At 39.1% G+C, this 23,538-nt stretch overlaps 1 protein-coding gene across 1 annotated transcript; it reads left to right on the plus strand.

Annotated features, from left to right (window-relative positions):
- Positions 1-11,101: 11,101 nt before the first annotated feature.
- LOC122743571 (pulmonary surfactant-associated protein D-like) lies at positions 11,102-22,713 on the plus strand. Its single transcript, XM_043988628.1, has 7 exons — positions 11,102-11,291; positions 12,435-12,551; positions 13,193-13,309; positions 14,751-14,867; positions 15,106-15,222; positions 19,658-19,741; positions 22,337-22,713. The coding sequence occupies exons 1-7, from the start codon at positions 11,102-11,104 to the stop codon at positions 22,711-22,713; spliced, it is 1,119 nt and encodes a 372-aa protein (XP_043844563.1).
- The last annotated feature ends 825 nt before the right edge of the window (positions 22,714-23,538 follow it).

Genomic DNA, 23,538 nt, shown 5'->3' on the forward strand with positions numbered 1-23,538 from the left:
AATGAGAATAGGCAAGGAGGAAACAAAACTGTCACTCTTTGCAGATGATATGATGGTATACTTAGAGAATCCTAGAAAACCAACTCAAAAATTACTTGAAACAATTAACAACTTTAGCAAAGTAGCAGGATATAAAATAAATGCACATAAATCATCAGCATTTCTATACATGACCAACAAAGTCTAGCAGCAAGAGATAGAAAGAGAAATTCCATTTAAAGTAATGGTAGATAATATAAAATACCTGGGAGTCTACTTGCCAAGACAAACCCAGGAACTCTATGAACACAATTACAAAACACTTTTCACACAAATCAAATCAGATCTAAATAACTGGAAAGATATCAATTGCTTATGGATATGCTGAGCTAATATAATAAAAATGACAATTCTACCTAAATTAATTTATTTATTCAGTGCCATACCAATCAGACTACCTAAAAATTATTTTATAGAGCTAGAAAAAATAATAATAAAATTCATCTGGAAAAACAAAAAGTCAAGAATATCCAGGGAAATATTGGAAAAAATGCACAGGAATGTGGGTTAGTTTACCAAATCTGAAGCTCTACTGCAAAGGGGCAGTCATCAAAACTATCTGGTACTGGCTAAGAAAGAGAGAGGAGGATCAATGGAATACACTAGGCACAGGAGACACAGTAGTAAATTACATTAGTAATGTACTGTTTGATAAACCCAAAGACTCCAGCTTCTGGGATAGGAACGCAGTATTTGACAAAAACTGCTGGGAAAACTGGAAGATAGTATGGCAGAAATTAGGCATACACCAACATCTTACACCTTATACTAAAATAAGGCCAAAATGGGTACATGATTTAGTCATAAGAGGTGATACCATAGGTAAATTAGGAGAAGAAGGAATAATCTACCTTTCAGATCTTTGGAAAGGAGAGCAGTTTATGATCAAACAAGAGATAGAGAATATTATAAAATGCAAAATGGATGATCTTGATTACATAAAATTAAAAAGTTTTTGTACAAACAGAAGCAATACATACAAAATTAGAAGGGAGGCAGAAAGCTGGGAAACAATTTTTATGGCCAGTACTTCTGATAAAGGCCTCATTTCTAAAATATATCAGGAACTACATCAAATTTATAAGAATCCAAGTCATTCCCCAATTAATAAATGGTCAAGGGATAAGAACAGGCCGTTTTCTGATGAAGAAACCAAAGCTATCTATTCCCATATGAAAAAATTATCCAAATCACTATTGATTAGAGAGATGCAAATTAAAACAACTCTGAGGTACCACCTGACATCTATCAGACTGGCTAATATGACAAAAAAGGAAAATAATAAATGTTGGAGAAGCTGTGGAAAAATTGAAACACTAATGCATTGTTGGTGGAACTGTGAACTGATCCAACCATTCTTGAGAGCAATTTGGAATGATGCCCAAAGGTCTATAAAGCTGTGCATACCCTTTGACCCAGTAATAACACTTTTGGGTCTTTTTTCCAAAGAGATCATGGAAAAGAGAAAGGGACCCACATGTACAAAAATATTTATAGCTGCTCTTTTTGTGGTGGCATGGAATTTGAAATTAAGGGGTTCCCCATCTATTGGGGAATGGCTGAACAAGTTGTGGTATATGAATATAATGGAATTCTATTGTGCTGTAGAAACGATAAGCAAGAGGAGTTCAGAGAAACCTGGAAGGACTTGCATGAACTGATGATGAGTGAGATGAGCAGAACCAGGAGAACATTTTACATAGTATCATCAACATTGTGTGTTGATCAACTGTGATAGACTAGAATCTTCTCACCAACTCAATGGTACAAGAAAGTTCCAAAGGACTCATGAAGGAAAAGGCTCTCCAAATCCAGAAAAAAAAAATGAACTGTGGAATATGGATGCTGATTGGACCATACTATTTCTTTTGTTTTTGGTGCTGTTGTTTTTCTTTTTTGAGGTTTTTCCTTTTTGCTCTGATTCTTATAACATGACTAATGTAGAAATATGTGTAATGTTATATATGTATATATAACATATATAGATAATATATTGCATACATATTATATATAATATATTGCATGCATATTATATATATACACATATACATACATATATATGTGTGTGTGTGTATATATATATATATATATATATATATATATATATATATATATATATATATATATAAAACCTATATCAAATTACCTGGTGTCTAGGGCAGGGGGAAGGGCGGGGAGGGATGGAGAAAAATTTGAAATTGGAAATCTTATCTAAACAAATGTTGAAAACTAAATATAAATTAATTAATTAAAAAAGATAAATCAATCAAGTTGGATTTATTAAGCATGTTCTATGTACTGGGAAACAAACAAAAACAAGCACATATAAAATATATAGAGCACAAACATAAAGTAAACAGATACAAGTATATATAATGTTGCTAAATATTAGATGGTTTGGTAGGTACAGCACTAGCAGCTAGGGGGTCATGAAATGCCTCATGTGGTCAAAGATGGTGCCTGAGCTCTATCTTAAAGGAAAAACAGGACTCTGTGTGATGGAAGTAAGAGGGGAATGCATTTCAACCAGGGGACATGACCAAGGTAAAGACATGGACTTAATTTTCTATTTTCTCTGCAAAGGAGAATGATCTTTATTCTGGGGATTATAGAACAAAAATTTTTAATGGATAGTTGATACCCAAGATAAGTTGTTTGTCCTTTATTTTTGAAGAGTAGCAATGACATTGTGGGGTAATTGTTATCCTGCCTTCCCATGAATTGGATTTAAGTAGGCAGAGTTGCACGAAGTTATCAACCTCAATCTCTCTTCCACAGTAAGCAAAGTGCAATGGCAAGAGAAAATTCAGAACATCTGGCTATGGCCTGGGATGCAGTGGATGATCATGGTGTCTTTGGTATCTGATGGACCTCTAAACACTCTACAAGGTCTGCTTCTGCCACCTTCATGACCATTGGATCAAACTGTCCTCATCTAAATATTTCACTAGGGGAAGTCTTCACATTCTTGGGGTAGACATTTCCCCAACTCGCCAACCAACCTGGTTTAGCCCATCTGCTAAAATAGTTTTATCAGGGTGTGGCTGCTACACATGCTACAATTTCTTTGAGCCACAGCTGAGAGTTAGGTGAAAGGTGGACACCAAAGGGGTATGAGCAGCCCTGAAAAGGGCTCAACAAACCCTCACACCAAAAGTGCTAGTCTACCCTAAAAAGCCAAGATAAATAAGGAGATGGTAAGAGAGCATCTAACTGTCCTTACTAAATTCAGGTCATTTGACCACATCCTCAGATCCTGAAAAAAATGACAGATGTGGTAACAGGGCTATTTGAAAATATAAGATTGCAGAAGGGACAATATTCTAATTTTTAAAAAGAAATGAGTATATGTTCTAGAAACTATGGGTCAGTAAGCTTGATTCTGATGCCTGGAAAAAAATCTAGAATAGATCATTAATGTATTGTTAGTGAATATCTAAAAAGGGAAGAGTTTAAAGATCCAAGGACTTGTGCCATACTAGCTTAATTTTTTGGGGGACAGGATTATTAAACTAGGAGATGAAGAGAATGCTATGGATATAGTTTAACTAGATTTTAGCAAAACTTTTAATGAAGTATTTCATTATCCTTGTGGAGAAGATGGAGATATAGGGAATAAACAATAATATTATCATATGAACATTGACCATCTACTACCAACACAAATTGCAACAGGAACCCTGGAAGTGATAGCAACCCCACAAACCACCATTATTGCTCTCAGACCAGCCATTGTTTGGAGAAGCAATTTCTGTGGAAAAGGGACAAGCCATTACCACCAACTGCCACACATAAGGTAAGTATCCCAGTCTAGTTGAAGCAGCAAGAGAGACAGAACCCTGAGAGACACAGAATACATCATGTGCCAATTTACCACCACCTCCCCGCAAACTTTAATGGGTATGACCAGGACCCTGAACCCAAGAGCACTGGGAGTAGTGATACTTCCAGTCCACTGTCCTCACAACATCCTCCCAGAGGCCTAAGTCTGTTTTCTATGTATGCCAAACCCAAAGGCATCCTTTGAAGGACAAGTTTGAGGGTGAGGCTCATATGTACAAATAGCTATGAGTTAATTATTCCTCCCAAAAGAGCTGACAAACACCAAGAATAAGGACATTTGTATGAAGGAGAAACAAGATCACGAACATGGGATCCATTAATCAGGACCCCCCAAATTGACTTTACAAAGAACATGGAGAGATGGATGATGGTGTGGCTATCCCATAGGTACTGGCGCAGGTTACAAGTTGAGCAGACCTACCATTACAAAGAAACATTTTCTTTAAGAACCAGAATGGGGGTATTGTGGTTATAGCATCCATCCATGAATAGGCTATTAAGAAACACATCTCAAGAACCAGAAATGTCAATGCCCATGAGAATATGGGAAGAGTACTGGCTCAAAGAAGACTGGATACAGAAATCAAGGTCATGAACTTCTATGCCACCCCTTTGGAAATCACTGTCAAAATAGAGAAAATGATTAAAGAATATTTTGAAAGAAGCTTAAGTGGGTGTGAATCTATGAATAGGAGAATAAGTTCATTACTCTTGGAATTTTATTTTAATTTGGGGGGGGGCAATTAAGGTTAAGTGACTTGCCCAGGGTCACACAGCTAGCAAGTGTCAAGTGTCTGAGGCCAGATTTGAACTCAGGTCCTCCTGAATCCAGGGCCGGTGTTTTATCTACTGTGCCACCTAGCTGCCCCTTCTCTTGGAATTTTAATGCAAAAAAGAGTTAATACCCTTTTATTGAGAGACAGGCACTTGAGGAATGATCATCTTGGTATGTTATAATATAATAAATATGACACTGGAAAAAAAGTCTGGGTCACCTTGAAGAGGTAATGATCCCAGTGGTTATGCCCTGAATATATCTTATATGGATTATTGAATTGTGTTCTAGAAGTAATATGTTAAGGTGGACAATGTTAATCCTAAGCATGTCCAAAGTATGGTGACCAAAATGGAGAGGCAACTAGAGACCATGCCATTAAAAAAATGAAGGAAATGAAAATGCTTAGCTTGGAAAAAAGAAGACTTAGGGAGCACATGATAACTATCTTCAATGATTTTACAAAGGAAGAATTACAGTTAATCTACCCAGAGGGAAGAAATAGGAGGTTGGATAGAATTTTGGAAACAGCATGGGATATTTGAAAAAGAATACTTGGAGTAAGAGGAATTGAACTCAAAGCTTAATTTATGACACTTCTTAGTTGTGTGACCTTGAACTAGTAGTCTAACCTCTTTGGTCCTCAGTTTCTTTATCTGTAAAAAAGAAGAGTTGGACAAAATTATCTCTAAAGCTATTTTTGGTTTTAAATTTATGATCCAATAAGTTGCAAAAACAAGAACAACAACAACAAACAAATAAAATCAAATTCAGGTTCAGAGTCACAGAATTTCAGAGCTAGAAGGCAATTCAAAGGCTATCTAATTCAATCCCAACATGGACAGTGTATATCCAAGACATTTAACTAGCTAAATAGTAAGTAGACAGACAGATACACACATATGCATACAAATACATATTCATATATACAAATGCATACACATATATAATGCCCAAGATATATGAATATATCTATCAATTATATGCATATATCTGGATTACCTTTCGGAAATTGCAAAGATTTTTCTAGGGTTAAGTGACTTCCCCAGGGTCGCACAGCTAGTGTCAAGTGTCAGAGGCTGGATTTGAACTCAGGTCCTCCTAAATCCAGGGCCGGTGCTTTATCCACTGTGCCACCTAGCTGCCCCTTCTATTGGAATTTTAATGCAAAAAAGAGTTAATACCCTTTTATTGAGAGACAGGCACTTGGGGAATGATCATCTTGGTATTTTATAATATAATAAATATGACACTGCAAAGAAATTGTAAGTTGGGTGCAGAACTGAACAGAAAAAATAGAATGTGCTGGATGATCTTTGGGAAAAAGTCAATTTCTTTTCATGACCATAAACTTCTTCCTGAAATAAAGACGCATTTTAATAACAATATTCAAGGCCAAGAATTAAAATTTAACAGGGATAAATATGAAGTTTTTCACTTGGTTTTATGGGAGAAGAATGTGGGATATGTGGGTGTTGGGAGAGAACTTGAAGTTTTAGTGCACTGTAAATGCAACTTGAGTCAATGGTGTAACAGTAGACAAAACAAATCAATGTAATTTTAAATTGCATCAAGAGGAGTCACGGTTCCCAGAACAATAGGTGATAATCCCTGATCACGCCACATCAGCAGTATTAAAATCAGTTCTAGGGAAGTATTTAAAGAGGGACATTATCAAGCCTAAAAATGTTCTAAGAAGGTGACAAAGAATCAGATACAACTGAAATGACTAAACAACAACAAAAATTCCATGAGGGCAAAGATGATATCTTCTTTGATATTGCAATGGATCTGTGATTGTGCCATTGCATATATGCCTTTCAGTGATGCAAATTGAAACCCATCTCTACCTTCCCATCCTCTATAACTCATATCAATTTTTTCACATAAACCCTCCACAAAGACTCCAACCAAAATGATGGGAACTTTCTCTAGATCACCTGTATACCAATGAAGTGCATGACCCCACAATTTTTTCTAATCAGACATCTTCTTATGACATACTTTACTCTGCTTATCCCACTTAATTCTTCATTCGTAAAGTGTTGCAGGCAACACACTCTCACCAGTTACCTCTCTGCTGCACTTAGGATGACAAAAACCTTTAATTCTTTAGCAATTGTGGCATTTATTCCTTGACTTGGAGCCAAACAGCTAAGACTTCCTCTTCAAAAACTTTTTTTTAATTTCTCCAGTGTCCAAACAGTGTTCTATATACAAGTACTTAGAAACATTCACCCAATTGGAATGAATTGAAATAAAACTTATCTCAGATTGTGAAATATAGTTAAGTGTTTCTTCTAACACTACATAATCTATTTATATCACTTTCTCACTTTCTTAAGTCACCCTTGGTTGAGTAACCTGAATGAGAGAAATGATGTGAGAGGACTACTCAGGTTTAATGGAAGTCATTCTTGCATGTAATATTGAATTGGGGCAGCACTGGTGATCAAGGTGATAGAAAGCTTTTCAGAAGAGCCAGGGAAATAGAGTTGCTATTCTCTTGGCTGTACCTGCTCCTTTCAAAACCTTTTATGAGCCTGTTATGTAATTACTATCCTTAAAACCTTCCTTATTCAAGTTTCATAAGACATACTTGCTATGTTGAGCTATGAAAATGAGCTTGTTCATAAAAAAGTACTTCCTTGAAGTTACCAGAAAGGTTGAGCAATGAAGGGTCAAGAGATGGAATATAAATGAGAGCACAGTCTCTCTTAAAGACCTGTTTTGTGAGCCTTTCCGGGAAAGTGAAGGATTTTAATGTCCCAGTGTCCCATTCCCCACTCTTTCTTCAGCTCTCTGTCCAGCAACCTACTGCCTGACTCCTCCAGTCTGGCTTCTGGATCTTCTAGGCTCAGGGTAGTTGGTGGAGGTAAGGATTCATGGATCCATCTTTGGTTTTGATTCCATTGCTTGGTCCAGGAGGCACAAGTGAGTGAGTACCACCTGATGCCTCCCATCTTCGTGGCTTGGGGATCACTTTCAATACATATGAAGTTAGGCTTCTAGGGTGGGTGGGATTCAATTTGACACCTAAGCTGAGGCAGCTTAGTGAATGGCATGCTGGACTTGGAGTCAAGCAGACCTGAGTTTAAATTCTGTCTCAGAGGTTTGCTAGCTATGTGACTCTGGGCATGTCTCCTAACCTCTATCAGCCTCAGTTTCCTCATCTGTAAAATGGGGATGATAATAGCACCTACCTTATAGGGTTGCTGTGAGGAGTAAATGTGATTTTTGTAAAGTGTTTTATAAACTTTAAAGGGATATGTAAATGCTAGGTATGATTATTATAATTACTACATATGCTCAGAATATACCCATGTTAGTCTTGTACTTAGATGTCTATGCTGTGGTCCACCATCCAAAAGACCAGCCAGAAGCTTTTACCCTGGATATGATACCTGCTCTCAACCCCTTTTCTGTCTTAGTTTCCTAATGTTTTTCAAATTCTTCTATGGAACAAAGACCATAACAAGAGATATCCTTCCCCAGATGACCTCTCATAGAGAAAGTAGACAAGTCAGCCCATAGAATCAAGGTAAACTTGTGTTTAATTAAAATGTGTCCTCAAGCCAGTAGATATGCCAAAAAGCCCTGAGTATTGGTTGGAAACGACTGAGATTCTGAACATAGGCCCCAGAGTAATAAATGGCAGAAAGAATCAATTGCTACTTGCAAAGAATCTCTATTTTAACATTAGATTCAGTGTTGAATTAGCACAAATATCAAACCTCAAAGGCCTGCTAAAAGAAAGACAAGAAATGGGGGCAGCTAGGTGGTGCAGTGGATATAGCATTGGCCCTAGATTCAGGAGGACCTGAGTTCAAATCTGGACTCAGACACTTGGCACTTACTAGCTGTGTGACCATGGGCAAGTCACTTAACCCTCATTGCCCCACCAAAAAAAGAAAAGAAAGATAAGAAATAATAGGATCACAAGGGTTTTTTAGAGGTCACGTGGTGTAACCCCATGGTGGAGACCTATTTGCAGACCAGAAAGAGCTATGTTCAAATCCAGGTTCCAAAATTTATGAACTGTGTGACTATGGTCACTTGGTTTTTCTGGACCTCAGTTTTCTCACATATATCAATTAATTGTTTGAAGAACAAACCAGCTAATCTATCTACGACCTCGTCATTGTCTATACTCCTTCCGGCAATGCAGATCATGACCCAGCCTTGTCTACCTGTCTTCTGTGTGTCTCTTTAAGTTTTCAGGATGTTAGGTGAGGAGGTCGACCTAATATATGGAGTACCTTGCCAAATTCTCTTGTTAGGATCTTTGTTCTTCAATGAAATTGGTTACACTGTTTTCCCTATATGATCCTTTTAGCCTTTAGCCTTTAGATTTCTAGCAGGCACACCTCCATTTCCTCTTTAGATCATCTTCAATTTCAATTTTTCAGAGGCTATAGTTTTCTATGACTCAATCACACAAAGTCATTGGAAGAATATTGACGTTAAAAATGTCTTTATTTCTGGAAGAAGTTTATGGTCATTAAAAGAAACTGGCTTTTTCCCAAATATCATCTAGCACATTCTCTTTTTTTCTGTTCAGTTCTGCACCCAACTTATGATTTATTTGCAGTGTATATCCAAGACTTTTAATTAACCAAATAGTAAGTAGACAGACAGATACACACATATGCATACAAATACTCATGCATATATACAAATGTATACACATATATAATGCCCAAGATATATGACTATATCTATAGATTATATGGATATATCTGGATTACCTTTAGGAAATTGAAAAGATTTTTCTAAAATTCTTTACTCCAATGTATCTATGATCTTCCATATTCATACATATATGCACATGTATACATATTTGCAATATATAAATAATTTGTGTTTATATGTGTGTGTGTGATTCCACATATATATGGAAGTAGATAAAGTGTTAGACTTGAAATCAGAAAGACCTGATAAGACTCCCATGTCATCAGCCTCTACCTGTGTCTTCCCTAAAATAGAGCAAGATATTGAAATACAATATATTACAGTATGGCAGCATGTCAGAGCAGGGAAAACTCTATACTGAGAACAAGGAAATGTGATTTCTAATTCTAGCTTTGCTCTAAACTCATCCAGAGCCTTTGGGGTAAGTCACTTAATTGTACTGAGTATCAGTTCCCAAATTAGAAATAATAATGGAAGTATTATCATGGATGAAGAGGTGGCCCCGTATGCTCCTGTTTGCAGTCAATATTATTCTATTTGTATCAAGGCTTAAAATAATGCAAAACTTCAGAAATTCAGGCTAATTACCTATATAAGAAAAAAGCAGCACCGGCCCAGAATTCAGGAGGACCTGAGTTCAAATCTAGCCTCAGACACTTGACACTTACTAGCTGTGTGACCCTGAGCAAGTCACTTAACCCTCATTGCCCTGCCAAAAAAAAAAAAAAAAGAAAAGAAAAAGAAAAAAGAAAATGGATGAAGAAAATGCATCGCTTAGACTGTGATATGAAGTTAGGAGAAAACTTGTATATGTATTATAATCTAGGTAGACAGATGGATGATAGAGAGATGATAGATACATAGATAGATTCATAGATATATAGATGATGGTGGTGGTGGTGGTGGTGATGGATGGATGGATGGATGGATGGATGGATGGATGGATGGATGGATGGATGGATGGATAAGCAGACTATATAGATAAATATATACATACTAGATAGATGATAGACACAGAAGATAAGAAAGATACAGAGACAGACTGACAGATATATAGATGATGGTGGTGGTGGTGGTGATGGATGAATGGATGGATGGATAAGCAGACTATGTAGATAAATATATACACACTAGATAGATGATAGATAGAGATAGACACAGAAGATAAGAGAGATAACAGTTAAATAAGATAGACAGATACAGAGACAGACTGACAGATATATGGATCTCTAAAGCTAGTCTAACCCATAAAAGGAATGGAGTCCAAGGATTCAGTGAAATAAGGCAACATCTTGCCTTTCAGAATCAAGGGATCCAGGGGGGACAGTGTGGGTTATTGTTGAGTACATGATTCTAGAGTAGAAGTATCATGACTGAAGTAAGTTGGGAAGAGTGTATCATAATTCAGTTTCATTTTCCCCTCTACTATACAAGGCTTAACACTGAGGCATATATTAAGGAAAGCAAATGTGGATAGACACAGATTCTCAATATGTTAAGATACATGATATATAGAGAGTAGCTTGATTGAAATGAGAAACAGCACTTTGCAAAAATGTTACCTTACCAATCCCAAATTCCTCCTGTGAGCCCTTATTGCTTAGATGCGCCAAGTGACTGACTGTAATCAATAAAAAAGAGAATAGAATCTCTGACCACAAGCTGCCAACATGACTGATCCTTCCCCCTGTCCTGAAACAGACTGAATTTAATGAACCCTCTTACTCCCTCTATAGCTCAGAGCCAGGGGCCATGGTACTTCTCTGCCTCTCTGCATTGGTCCTCTTCATTCACATCCTGGATGCCCATGCTGCAGGAATCTCCAAGAGATCAGTTCCAGATGCCTGTGCCTTGATTATGTGTGGCCCTGTGGAAAATGGATTGCCTGGAAGAGATGGGAGAGATGGGAGAGAAGGACCCAGAGGAGAAAAGGGAGATCCAGGTAGATAAGAGGTTTTGTGTTTGATTCTCTAGGAGACATGGATATTCTGCTGCCAGGGTTTCTCTGTCTGTTGCTATGTTGAATGTCTTTAATGGGTTTTAACATTAAGCAAATATTAATTTCTGGTATATTGAAAAAGCCCTTTGATTTCTCATGGCTCCTGGTGGAGAGTCTATTTTTCAGCAATCAGTTCCCTTGACCTCAACTGTACTTGAGAAACTGTTTTGCTAGTAGAATGAAAGTTGTTTGCTCAACCACAGATTGAAATGACTTGAAGGTTCCATCTGAATGGCTTCAGTGATGGTAAAAGACATAAGCCTAAGAAAACCAGAAGAGCAGGGTCTTGCTATAGACAAAATGGGAACTAGTCAAAATGTTCTTAAAAGTGATTTTACAAAATTTCATATCTATAGAATTCTTTGCCTCTCTATTTAAAAAATAAATAACAGAAATTTATTTTCTCTTCCTCCCACCCCACTCCCTGTTGGGAAAAAAAGAAAAGAAAAACAAATTTCTTGAAACAAACATGGACAGTCAAGCAAAACAAATTCTTTCAATGGTCATATAGAAAAAAATCTGCATCTCATTTGGGCTAGATGACACAAAAGTTCCATTTCCTCCCCTGGGTCCTATGATCACAGCTATATTATCAGTCACATTATCTTACAATCCTAAAGTCATACCTGGAGGGACCTTAGAGTTCTCTCGACCTAACTTTGTGTGTTAGAGATAAAGGAGAGGAGGCAGCTTGTCCAGGAACACAGTCACTGATCAGCAGAAAAGAGATTGTAAGTCAGTCAGGTCCTCTGATTCCCAAATCTTTGTACTTCCCCCTATGTATTTGTTCATGTCCACAAAAGTCCCATAAGTTCCTGGAGAGTTGGTGCCACATGTGAATATCTGTGACTATCACTGTGTTCTGCATAGGCTAGATGATCAATAAAGGCATTTTGAATAATGACATGTTTTGGCAGAACTCCTTGGCCACTGTTTCAGTTTTTTAAAAAATGTGTTTGCTTTAGGAAAAAATGAAGCAAAAACTCAGCTCGTATGATGGGTTCTTGGCCAACATATCCCACAAAAGAGCTTCTCTTGCCTTTACACTGGCTCTGATCAAAAAGTCTATTTCATTTCTTGGAACAGGATTACCAGGACCTAGAGGCCCATCAGGGTTAACTGGAGAAGTCGGTCCCATTGGACCCAAAGGAGAAAATGGTTCCATGGGAGATCCAGGCCCAAAGGGAGACATTGGACAAAAAGGTAAGTGCCGGGATGGAAGGAGGCTTTGGTGTAGTGGGGAAAATGCTATTGTTTTTTTAGTGAAAAAAATGCCTGATCCTATATCCTGATTCTATTACTAATTAATGAGCTTGAGCATATCTCTTCACCCATTCAGCTCTGGTTCTCAGTTTCCTAACCTTAAATGGAGAAGGGAAGACTTGATGATTGCTAAGGTCCCTCTACAATTCCATGATTCTTTGACATTGGTAACATCACCTTTCTGAAATTTGGGTTTGTTATATGTCAAGTAGGGATAATAACTTTTTTACTCTTTACCTAACAAGGTTATTGTGAAGATTAAAGTAGATAATAGAAGTTAAGACTGAAATAAATGTGAGACTGTTATCTCATTTTTATATAAATTTTGTTTATATTAGTTACATGATAGTATATCACATCATATTATATACAATTTTACATATAAGTGTAAATTCAGATACATATACAGACACACATGCAGAGCTATATGTATGAGTCAGTGTGGTATAGTATATATTGAAAAAGCCTCATAGTCAGAAAGTCTGAGCTAAAGTATGGCCTCTGACAAATACTGATCAGGTAACAGTTCATCTTGTCTTGCCTATCACTGGCCACAATTTATCTATCTGTTCTTCCCTCAGGACTCGCTGGAGCTCCAGGTGTGCCTGGTCCACCTGGAAAAACTGGTCTCCCTGGACAACAGGGGAATGTAGGACCTCGAGGTGAACAGGGACCCAAAGGAGAAGCTGGAGCCAAAGGTGGGTGCTGGGACTAGGCTAAAGAAGCATTGGCACTTAGTCCATGGCAATCCCCTAAGATAACAGTGAGTAGAAATCATCTCAAGTATTTGGCAGAAATCATCTGAAGTATTTGGAAAGAGGTCAGGTCTAGAAATGGAACTGAGCTCTGTTACTAATCAGTGCTCTGATTTTGGACACATCATTTCATCTTTGCCTCTGTAAGCCTCAGGTCTTTTTTCATCTGTAAAAGGGAAATACTGGACAAAATGGCCTGAAGTTCTCCTCCATATCTCCTGCCAGGAAAGCTGGTAACTGAGCATCCTTCCTTTCTACAGTGGTTCTGCCCTAAAGGGACAATAGACACCATCATTCTTCTTAATACCACCCCATGCTCTGAGGGCCTAACTGTTGCTCCTAAATCTTTTCTTAATTCATTCCAGCAACATTAATAGAGAGTCTGCTGCATGTCCACACCTCTACTGAATGCTCCAATGGAATTCCACAGCCATTCACCAGGGCCCAGCGGAAACAATACTGGTTTTGGGGTCCAGATCCTAACTCATATTTACCATTTGTGTGATGCCGAGCAAGACATATCATGTCTCTGTGAGCCTCAGTGCCCTCATCTGGAAAATGAGGGGGTGGACAGGATGACCTCTCATGTTGCTTCCAGCTCTGTGTTTGTAATCCTGTGATCATATTTCAGGATAGAAGAGAAATATCAGACACTGTCCCTGACCTTAAGGAAGATTACGGTCTGCTTGGAAGAAGAATATACACAAGGAAGAAGTTGAGGATGTATTAGAACAGAATATGAACCCTAGCCAAGTGCTGGGAAATGGGAAGTATTAGATGTACAGGGCAATTAATAAGGAAACACTTCTGGGAGAATCCTAGGTTTAGAAGTAGAAAGGAGGGGCAGCTAGGTGGTGCAGTGGATAGAGCACTGACCCTGGAGTCAGGAGTACTTGAGTTCAAATCCGGCCTCAGCCACTTAACACAGTGACCCTGGGCAAGTCACTTAACCCCAATTGCCTCACTAAAATAAAATAAAATAAAACATCAATTTAAAAAAAAAAGAAGTAGAAAGGATCTCAGGACCATCTAATCCACCCAACACTCTCATTTTACAGATGATAAAATTGAAACTCCAAGAGAGAGAGGGACTCAGCCAGGTTCAGAGAGCAGTTAAGTGGCAGTACTAGGATTCAAATGCAGGACATTTGGTCCTGTGTCCAAATCCAGCATTCTTTTCACTATGCAATTAATGCCTTCTATAAGCAGTTCTCCTGCCAGATCTGAAAGGTAATGATAAACATGGGCTCAATGGCAAGCTCACACCACTGATTAACCTTTCCCCATTTTGTATTCTGTATACGGCCACCAACGGAAGAGAAGATTAGAAAGCATTGACCAAAATACCCCTAAGTGAACAGCAGCTGTTTTGTTCTATCCTCAGGAGCAGCAGGAAGACAAGGGGCCCAAGGTCCCACAGGTGCAATAGGCCCCTCAGGCCCTAAGGGGGAGAAAGGAGTGTCAGGTGAAAGAGGACCTCCTGGAAATCCTGGAGCAGCTGGTGAGTGATGGAAAGCAGGACCTGGGAATCTCCAAAAGCCATTTCTCTTCCAGTGCCCTCAGCTCTGAAGTTCCTTTTGTGTAACACTGGAGTCAGGCCCACTCCTTCTGTTGAGGAGTCAAGGGAGGTGGAAGGCTCAAGGTTATTCATTGTTCAGACAAGATGGGGAACATTCTGTAGACAGCTACGTGCATTAAACTGACTCATTCTTGGTCTCTTTCTTGTCTTTCAACATTAGGCCCGGTTGGAACCCCTGGTCCTCCCGGCCCCTTAGGACCAAAAGGCCCATCTGGGTCAAAAGGTGATAGAGGAGTACCTGGGGAGAAAGGAGCCAAAGGTGAAAGTGGTCTCCCAGGTAAGCCAGCCAAGCAGATGAAGTAGAGGTCATTTTCTCCAGCTCCACGATCCTCCTATTTTCTTACATTTCAGAGAATAGACAAAAGCAGGACCAGGAGACATCAAAATCAAGCCATTGTGATGAAGTCAGAATTGACAAGATTTGGCAACTGATTGAATATGTGGGGTGAGGAAAGTGAAGAACTGAAGATTTCTTAAAAGTTGTAAACCTTGGAAACAGAAAGGAAATGCCTCTTCCAGGGAATCTCTCTATTTCTTAGAACATGTGTGGTTCATTCTGGAAAACACTTTTATAGAGAATTTGCCTTGTTCATCACTTCTTTCATGATTTTCTGAGGAACATGGAAAAAAAATTTCTTTGTTCTTGTTTCTATCATAAAATCTTGACATACACTTTGTTAGAGGAGAGACTTTAAGGTGTAATTTTGCCCTATTGAATCACACATCTCTTTTTTTAAAATCAAAACACACTCGAATATCTACTATTCTCTGTGCCTCACAGGTGTATAGCAATGGAAATGTAGTCTATTGAATGTTGTCTGTGAAAGGCTACATGTTCCCTTCTCACATTTTCATCAAGGATACTTTCAGTGTGTGCGTGTGTAGATCGTTCTTGTAGATAGTGTCAGTGCATAGCTCTCAATACTTTCTGTTCCTTTGGTACCTTCTCCTCTCTAATATGTCTTGACTATCACCTGCTCAGTACCTCGCTACCTCGATCACAGATGTTTTCTGGGCATTTATGAGAAACTTTAGCTGCTCTTTTTGAAATTCACCTTTACAAGTGCTATTGGCATGTGCTTACATTGCACAATGTTTAGGGAAGTGTGAGAGTGCAAATATGGTGGTTCCATCAATCAAGTAATAAGCATATTTAAAGAACCTACTTGGTGCCAACCACTGTTCTAGGTGCTAGAGATTATAGATGCAAAAAAAAAATTGAAACAGTCCCTACTCATGTCATTAATGATGAGGATAAATCGCTTTACATTGTCTGTGGAACCAAATGCAAGCTCCTGATTCATGGCCCATTTGAGCCCATTATGATTCAATCTATTTTCCAGGCAATCAATTAACAAACATTTTTAGGAGCCTGCTATGTGCTAGGCTCTATGCTAGGCACTGGAGATACAAATACAAGAATGAAATTATCTTGACTCTCTTGTCATTAATGGTATGGATAGATCACAACAGAAATGCTGACAGATATTTCATTCAGTTTGATTCCTTGCTCTCTCTCATCCCATATTTCTGGTCAATTTTGAGTTCAACTCAATTTGACGGCCATAACATTTTGTCCATCCCTCCCCCTTCTTGGTATTCACCTGACACACTGCTTCTGGCTTTCTTCACTTGAATTGCTACATCTTTCTGAATGTTTTCTCTGCCTCTGAACCATCCTACACAAAGCTACCAAGGTAATTTCCCTAAAGCACAGGTCTGACCCTCTTTCTCCGTTAGAATTTAAATCTCTCCCCTCCTCACCCCCCAGAATGTAAACTTTTGGAGAACCAAGTGAGACTAATTTTGACTTTCTTTGTATCTTCAGGACATAGTAAAATGATTAGCACGTTATAGGTACTCAATAAGTGCTTGTGATTCAGTAGCTCACTTTTATCTTGAGGATCAAAATGACTGATGTGTAAGCTCTGCACAGTGTAACTATCTTCCAGATATTCAACTTTATTATTTATATCTCCTCTTCACACAGTCTATGGTTCAGTCAAATAGCCTTAATGCTATTGATCAGACATGACAAGTCTCCATTTTTTGTGATTTTGTGCAGGCTGTCCCCTGTACCCTTTGTTCTTCCTTCATATCTCCCCTAGTTGACAGCAGCCATCCAATCAAATTACCTGGATTTAATTTTATATCTATTGTGTATGTACATGTTATCTCCCCATATAGTATGTAAGCTCCTTGATGACAGGCATTCTTTTTAGCTTCATCTATAAATGCTCTCCAAAACAGATTTTTCATGTCACTCCCCTGAATAAAACAAAATGAAAATTATAGGAGTTTTCTATTGCTTCAATGCTAAAGTTCAGCTTGGTGTTTAAAGCTCTATACCGTCTGGCTCCAGCCTACTCTGTGTCCTAATACATAGAAATTGTCACAGGGGAAATAGGTGGTATAGGGATCCTTAAAGAATTATACCTTTAGCACACAATCCAATTAGAATAAAATAATCTTTTATTTGGGCGCTTAAAGAAAGTGACCAAGAAGGAAGTCAAAGACTTTGATTCCACTCGAGGGGAGGAGATATCTTAGAGCCATCTTGCTTGTCCAACAGAAGAAAGGCAAAAGCTTTTATAGATGTTGTTGGTGTGACCACCACCAGACAATGGGAAGTTCCCTTTAGGGGTGGGGAAAGGTTTGAATGAGAGGTGGTAATTCTGACTTCTGGAGTTATATCTGTCCCCTGGCTCCCCTCAGGCAGCAGCCACACCTAATAGGCTTATCTCCCTTACTTCTTAGGTATGTCCATCTTTTAGTTTAGCTTCATAAAGAGAGTTACCCCAAACCCATATCAGAAAGCACTTCCAGATATATTCCATCATACTCTCCTTCATGCATTTCACGTTTGGCCAAATTGGCTTATTAGCAATTCCTTATAGAAATCATTCCATCTCTTGCCTCCATTCCCTCCTACAACTGATGCCCATGCCTTAAAAATACTCCATACTCCATCCTCCTTCAAGGAGAAGCTTAGGAGCCATGGCCTAAAGGACCCCTGATTCCCCTAATTCCTGGTGCTTTCATTCCTCCCCAAAATTATTTTCTATTTAGCCTGTACGTTTTTCAAATTCAAAAACTGTTTTCTTTCTGTCTTTGAGTCCCAAGAGCCTGGCACATCCTAGGAACTTTATAATTGCTTGTCGAATTGAAAAGCTTAATGTATCTAGCTCAGCTGTGCTTGATGGTAAACTTTACTTGGGCTCCTTTTCCCCTCCACTATTTTTTCTTGAACTTTGAGGTGATACAGCTTGTAATCTGCCTTCATCCTCCTCTCTAATGCTGTTATAAATGAATGTGTATTCTTAATAGATGTTGCCTTAAACTATCACTTTTTCCCACTTTGCATTTAGGTTCACTACCTGAGACAGTACTTGAGCACTTTGTTCCCACCTTGCCCCTCCCTGCCTTGGGAAATATATGGATTCTAAGTTCAATGATTCTTTTTAAAATAATAGGAACCAGAGGAAATGCCTTCATTTTTATTCATTTCCCATTTTTCCCCCAAGACAAAAGCTTCTTTGAATGAATGACATAGAACTCATGTAATCACTCATCCTATTTCTCTCATGAAAAAGTTTATACTTTATACTTTCTTCTAATACGGTATTGATTTTGATCTTTGGTCGACATGGGTAACCTGTCACCTGTCAAGCTACAGTCAAGTTCATTCTCTGTACTGTTGTCAGGCACCCCAGAACTTTCCTATTCCTTTCTTTTTTTTTTTTGTTTTTTTTTGGGGGTTTTTTTGGCAGGGCAATGAGGGTTAAGTGACTTGCCCAGGGTCACACAGCTAGTAAGTGTCAAGTGTCTGAGGCTGGCTTTGAACTCAGGTCCTCCTGAATCCAGGGCCAGTGCTTTATCCACTGCGCCACCTAGCTCCTATTCCTTTCTTGAAGAGAATATTAGTAATAACCAGCCTCCTGAATACTCCTTGTTCTTTGACTTCTTTCATTTCTTGATCTTGGATCATATTTTCTGTCCCAGTTTTCATTGTCCCCTGACCCCTCCCCCCCAGCCAATTTGGCCTTAAAGTCACCAATTACCAAGATAATTAGAGAATCATCAGCATTTAAGGAAGCTGATAAGATCACCAAGTGAAAAAGTATAGAAAGAGTAAGGAACAGAGCACAAGATAGAGACCTGTTTTGTTGTTTTCAGTCATGTCTAACCCTTCGTGACCTTTATTGGGGTTTTCTCAACAAAGATACTGGAGTAGTTTGCCATTTGCTTTTCCACCTCATTTTACAGATGAGGGAACTGAGACAAACAGGGTTAAGTGATTTGCCCAGGGTCACACAGCTATTAAGTGTCTGAGGCTGGATTTGAACCCAGAAGTATTACAACCCACTCTGAGAAGCACTTGTATATAATTCTTACATATAAGAAGTTATACATGGTGTTAATACAGTCCAAGAATGAAAGGTTTCCATGGGCCAAATCACTGAGCAATATACATCCAGGCATCTTCGCAATTACTCCCACCCAACCTGGTGGAGAGGTCAGTGAGTTTTTATGTCTACAGGAAGCCTGATACTTTGTGGGAAACAGCTGAAGTTCACCCAAGTCCAGGGCTTCTTAACCCTTCAGGCATACTGGGAAGTTGCACTGCCCCCCTCTTCACTGAAGCTGGTACCATGGATCTTATCCAGCCTATGCTGAACTGAGGCTCTTCCCAAACCTCTCTCTTCATGCAGAAACCAATGCTCTGAACCAGCAACTAGCAGCCTTACAGGAACAGATGAAAACCCTCCAAACAAGTTTCTCCAGGTATCAGAAAGGTAAGTGATTTGCAGCTGGGGCAAGGTCTTTTCCCAATCTCCACTCCTCTGGTTCTCTGTGCATAGACTGCTTTTGCTGGACTTTCTAAGCCTGGTTTCTTGTTATTCAAACCTCACTCATAGAACCAAGACTGATTTCCTGCCTAGTGATATGGAGAGGATGTTAATAAGTCCTTTTGAAGGCCTGTGTAAAAAAAATTGTTGAAGGAAAGGAGGAAACTTGGTTAGGATCCTAGACTTAGAGCTGGAAGGGCTCTTGTTGTTGTTCAGGTGGTTTTAAGTCACGTCTGACTCTTGATGACCCCATTTGGGGGTTTCTTAGTAGATATACTGGAGTGGTTTGCCATTCCCTTCTCCAACTCATTTTACATATGAGGAAACTGAGGCAAACAAGGTTAAATGACTTGCCCAGGCTCACACAGCTAGTAAATATCTGAGGTCTGATTTGAATCAAGGGCTTCCTAACTGGAAGACTGGTGCTCTATCCACTGCCTTACCCAGGGCCCTTAAAGGTCCCTAAAATATAATTTAATTCAATTCAGTTCATCTAATATAATTAATTAAATTAAATCTAATTCAATGATCACATTTTAAAGATGAGGAAACTGAGATCCCAAGAGGATAAGTGACTGATGCAATGTCACACAAGTAGTAAGTCAAAGACAAACTCGGGTCCTTTGTCTCCACCTTCAGTACTGTACCACACTACCTCAGCAACCCCCTGGCACTTGTAAATTCATGTGGGTTTTTTTGTGTTTGTTTTTTTGTGTTTGTTTGTTTGTGAGTCAATTGGGGTTAAGCAACTTGCCCAGGGTCATACAGCTAGTAAATGTCAAGGATCTGAGGCCAGATTTGAACTCAGGTCCTCCTGAATCCAGGGCCAGTGTTCTATCCACTGCACCACCTAGTTGCCCCTAAATTCATGTTTAAGGGTATAAGTTGGGAATGATACATTGCATCTTCTCTTAGTAACCCAAATTTGTGAATGACAGGAAAGGAAGGACTTTAAATGAGGTAAAATGGAACAGGGAGAACAAGACTTTATTTTGAGGTCTTCCTTCTGTAGTATGGGATTATGGTCATGCTCTAGGATGTTGTTGTATGTCTGAGGGGAAAGGCCTCCAAGTAGATACTTAAAAGCTGAGGTGTGAATTACCCAGAGACAACGAGAGCAGCTTGGTCTCAGCAGAAGGTGCTAGAGGCTTGATTTTGCTCCATGGCAGAGAGTAAGAGTCTGGGCTTCTAAGTTCAACCTGATGAAGGCTTGCAGAGCTGCAGCTAGGTTCTAAAATCACAAAACAGCAGGCTGGAAAAAACAATTTAGCTTCTGGGCTGGGTTGGCTGGAAGCCAGTGTGACAGGCAGGGTCCATCCTTCTATTTACTTGGCCTTGGAGTCTTTAGAACAAGCAAAGCAGCAAAGAGATATTAATACTGACCATGAGATTCCCCAGTCCAGGACTCCCCTCCTCCATACCCCAGGCTGAAGGAAAAGGAATATTCAGCCTTCTAGATGATTCTAAAAGCTCTCTAAGGCTGCACTCAGTCTTTGCACAGTCCCCTCAACTGCATTGTATTCATTGACTACTGCATTTTATGGTCAGTGTTTTGGGAAAGCTGGATGAGTGAAAGAAAATGAATTTTTAATGTCTAAGGCAGAATTTAAACTATGACAAGTGCTTAGAGTATAATGGAAATATGACCAAGTTGAGATTCAGATTTGTACCTCTGCCCTTTATTAGCTTTGTGACCTTGGGCCAATCTCTTATCCTCTCTGGGCCTGAGCTTCCCCACTAGTCATATGAAGAGGGTGAAGCAGATGACTTTAAGGGTCTCTTCCAAACCTAAGTATAAGATATTGTAATATCCAGAAGTACAAATAATTTATGATCTGCATAAATCAAGGATTAGATACATCTCAAGCCAGAAGGACTTCATGGAGGAGTTGTCAGCCCAGGTAGGAGAGCTAGGTGGTGTAGCAGATAGAGCACTGGCCCTGAAGTTGGTAGGACCTAAGTTCAAATCTCACCATAGACACTTACTATGTGACCCTGGGCAAGTCACTTAACCCCAGTTGCCTTAAAATATCTAGGGCCATCTCCAGTGGTCCTGATAAATAGCTTGTCACTGAAACCAGATGGCTCTGGAGGAGAGAGTGGTGACCCTGCACAGCCTTCCCTTACTTAAATCCAATTCAGTGCAAGTCATGACATTATCCTGATGTCGTGGTCCTCTTCAAGAACAAAGAACAAAAAAAACTCAGTCAGTCAGTCCAGATGTTGCCTTTGTGCTAACATAACAGAATCAGTGTATTCTTTACATCATATTGATACTACTATACATGTTAAGTTATATAAAATAGTCTGTTCAGCAAAATGAAGGAGAAAAATGCAGAAAAAGTTGCTGGTTTGGGAGTCAGAGATGGTGAGTTCAGACTCCCTCTCTGCTACTTATTGTCTTTGTGACCTTGTATAAATCATTTCTCAAGAAAGAACTAAATCTCTCTAGTCTCCCAGTCTCCCAAGTGCCATCCTAACATCATAATTAACTAGTTTCTCTATTCATATGGCTCAGGTTCTCCTGTGTTTCTGTTTTAGCTGAACTGTTCCCGGGTGGCCGAGCAGTTGGGGAGAAGATATTCAAGAGCAGTGGTTCTGAGGGCAACTTTGAAAAAGCATCGCAATCATGTGGCCAAGCTGGGGGGCAAGTAGCCTCTCCCCGGAATGCAGCAGAGAATATAGCTCTTCAGGAGATTGTCACAGTATACAATAAGTCAGCCTTCCTTGGCATGACTGACACTAAGAGAGAGGGCATGTTCATCTATGCAACAGGTGAACCACTGGTCTATTCCAACTGGGTCCCAGGAGAGCCCAACAACGATAGGGGTGGAGAAAACTGCATTGAAATATATTCCAACGGCAAATGGAATGACACATTATGTGAGGAGTTACGTCTTATCATTTGTCAATTTTGAGGTGGGGAAAGAGCTGTGCTTTTTCCCGTATGAGCTAGCAAGGGGGTGTAGGTGACAACAGCTGCTACAGGACAGAGGTGGCAAGAAGGACTGCCTGGAGCCCATAAAGGATCACCAGGTAGAGAGCCATTCTGTTGCTCATGACTAATAAACAAAAATATTGACACCTCATGCCAGCTATGACTTCTTTAATTACTACTCCAGTTAATTCCACTGAAATGGGAAATAGGAGAGGGTATCAACTCTACCATACCTGAGGCTCTAAATCTGCCTTCCTAAAAGTCTGAGAGCTGAGACCCGAGCCTTTAAGCTCAACAGACATTGGTTAAATACCATGTGAAGATGACTGTGCCAGGTACTACTTTTTGTAAAAATCACATGATTCTGCCCTCCTTCAATTTATACTATCACTTCTGAGATACATTGTGTCTCCAAATTAGAATGTAAACCACTTGAGGATAGCATCTGTCATGGTTTTTTTTATTTGTTTCTCTAGAAGTTCACACATTATTTGTCACATAGCAAAAATCAAATTAATATTTTTCCATACATTAATTCATTCAACAGAACCTTATACTCAACAACAGCCTACTGAACATGTACTGCTGCCGGAATGAAGAAGCTTTTATTAAATGCTTACTATGTGACAAGCACTACACAAAGTGGTGGGGATACAAATAGAAAATAGAAATTGTTGCTACTCTCAATGAGTTCACATTCTACATGAGTAAGACAATATGTTTAGGAAGTTTCAGCAGCAGGGTGAATGGAAAGACCTGATCATCTTCAAGGTATAGTTGGAAGACAGATGGCAAGGTTCAAGAA

The sequence above is a fragment of the Dromiciops gliroides genome, chromosome 2, assembly GCF_019393635.1.
Source record: "Dromiciops gliroides isolate mDroGli1 chromosome 2, mDroGli1.pri, whole genome shotgun sequence".
Taxonomy (NCBI): Eukaryota; Metazoa; Chordata; class Mammalia; order Microbiotheria; family Microbiotheriidae; genus Dromiciops; species Dromiciops gliroides.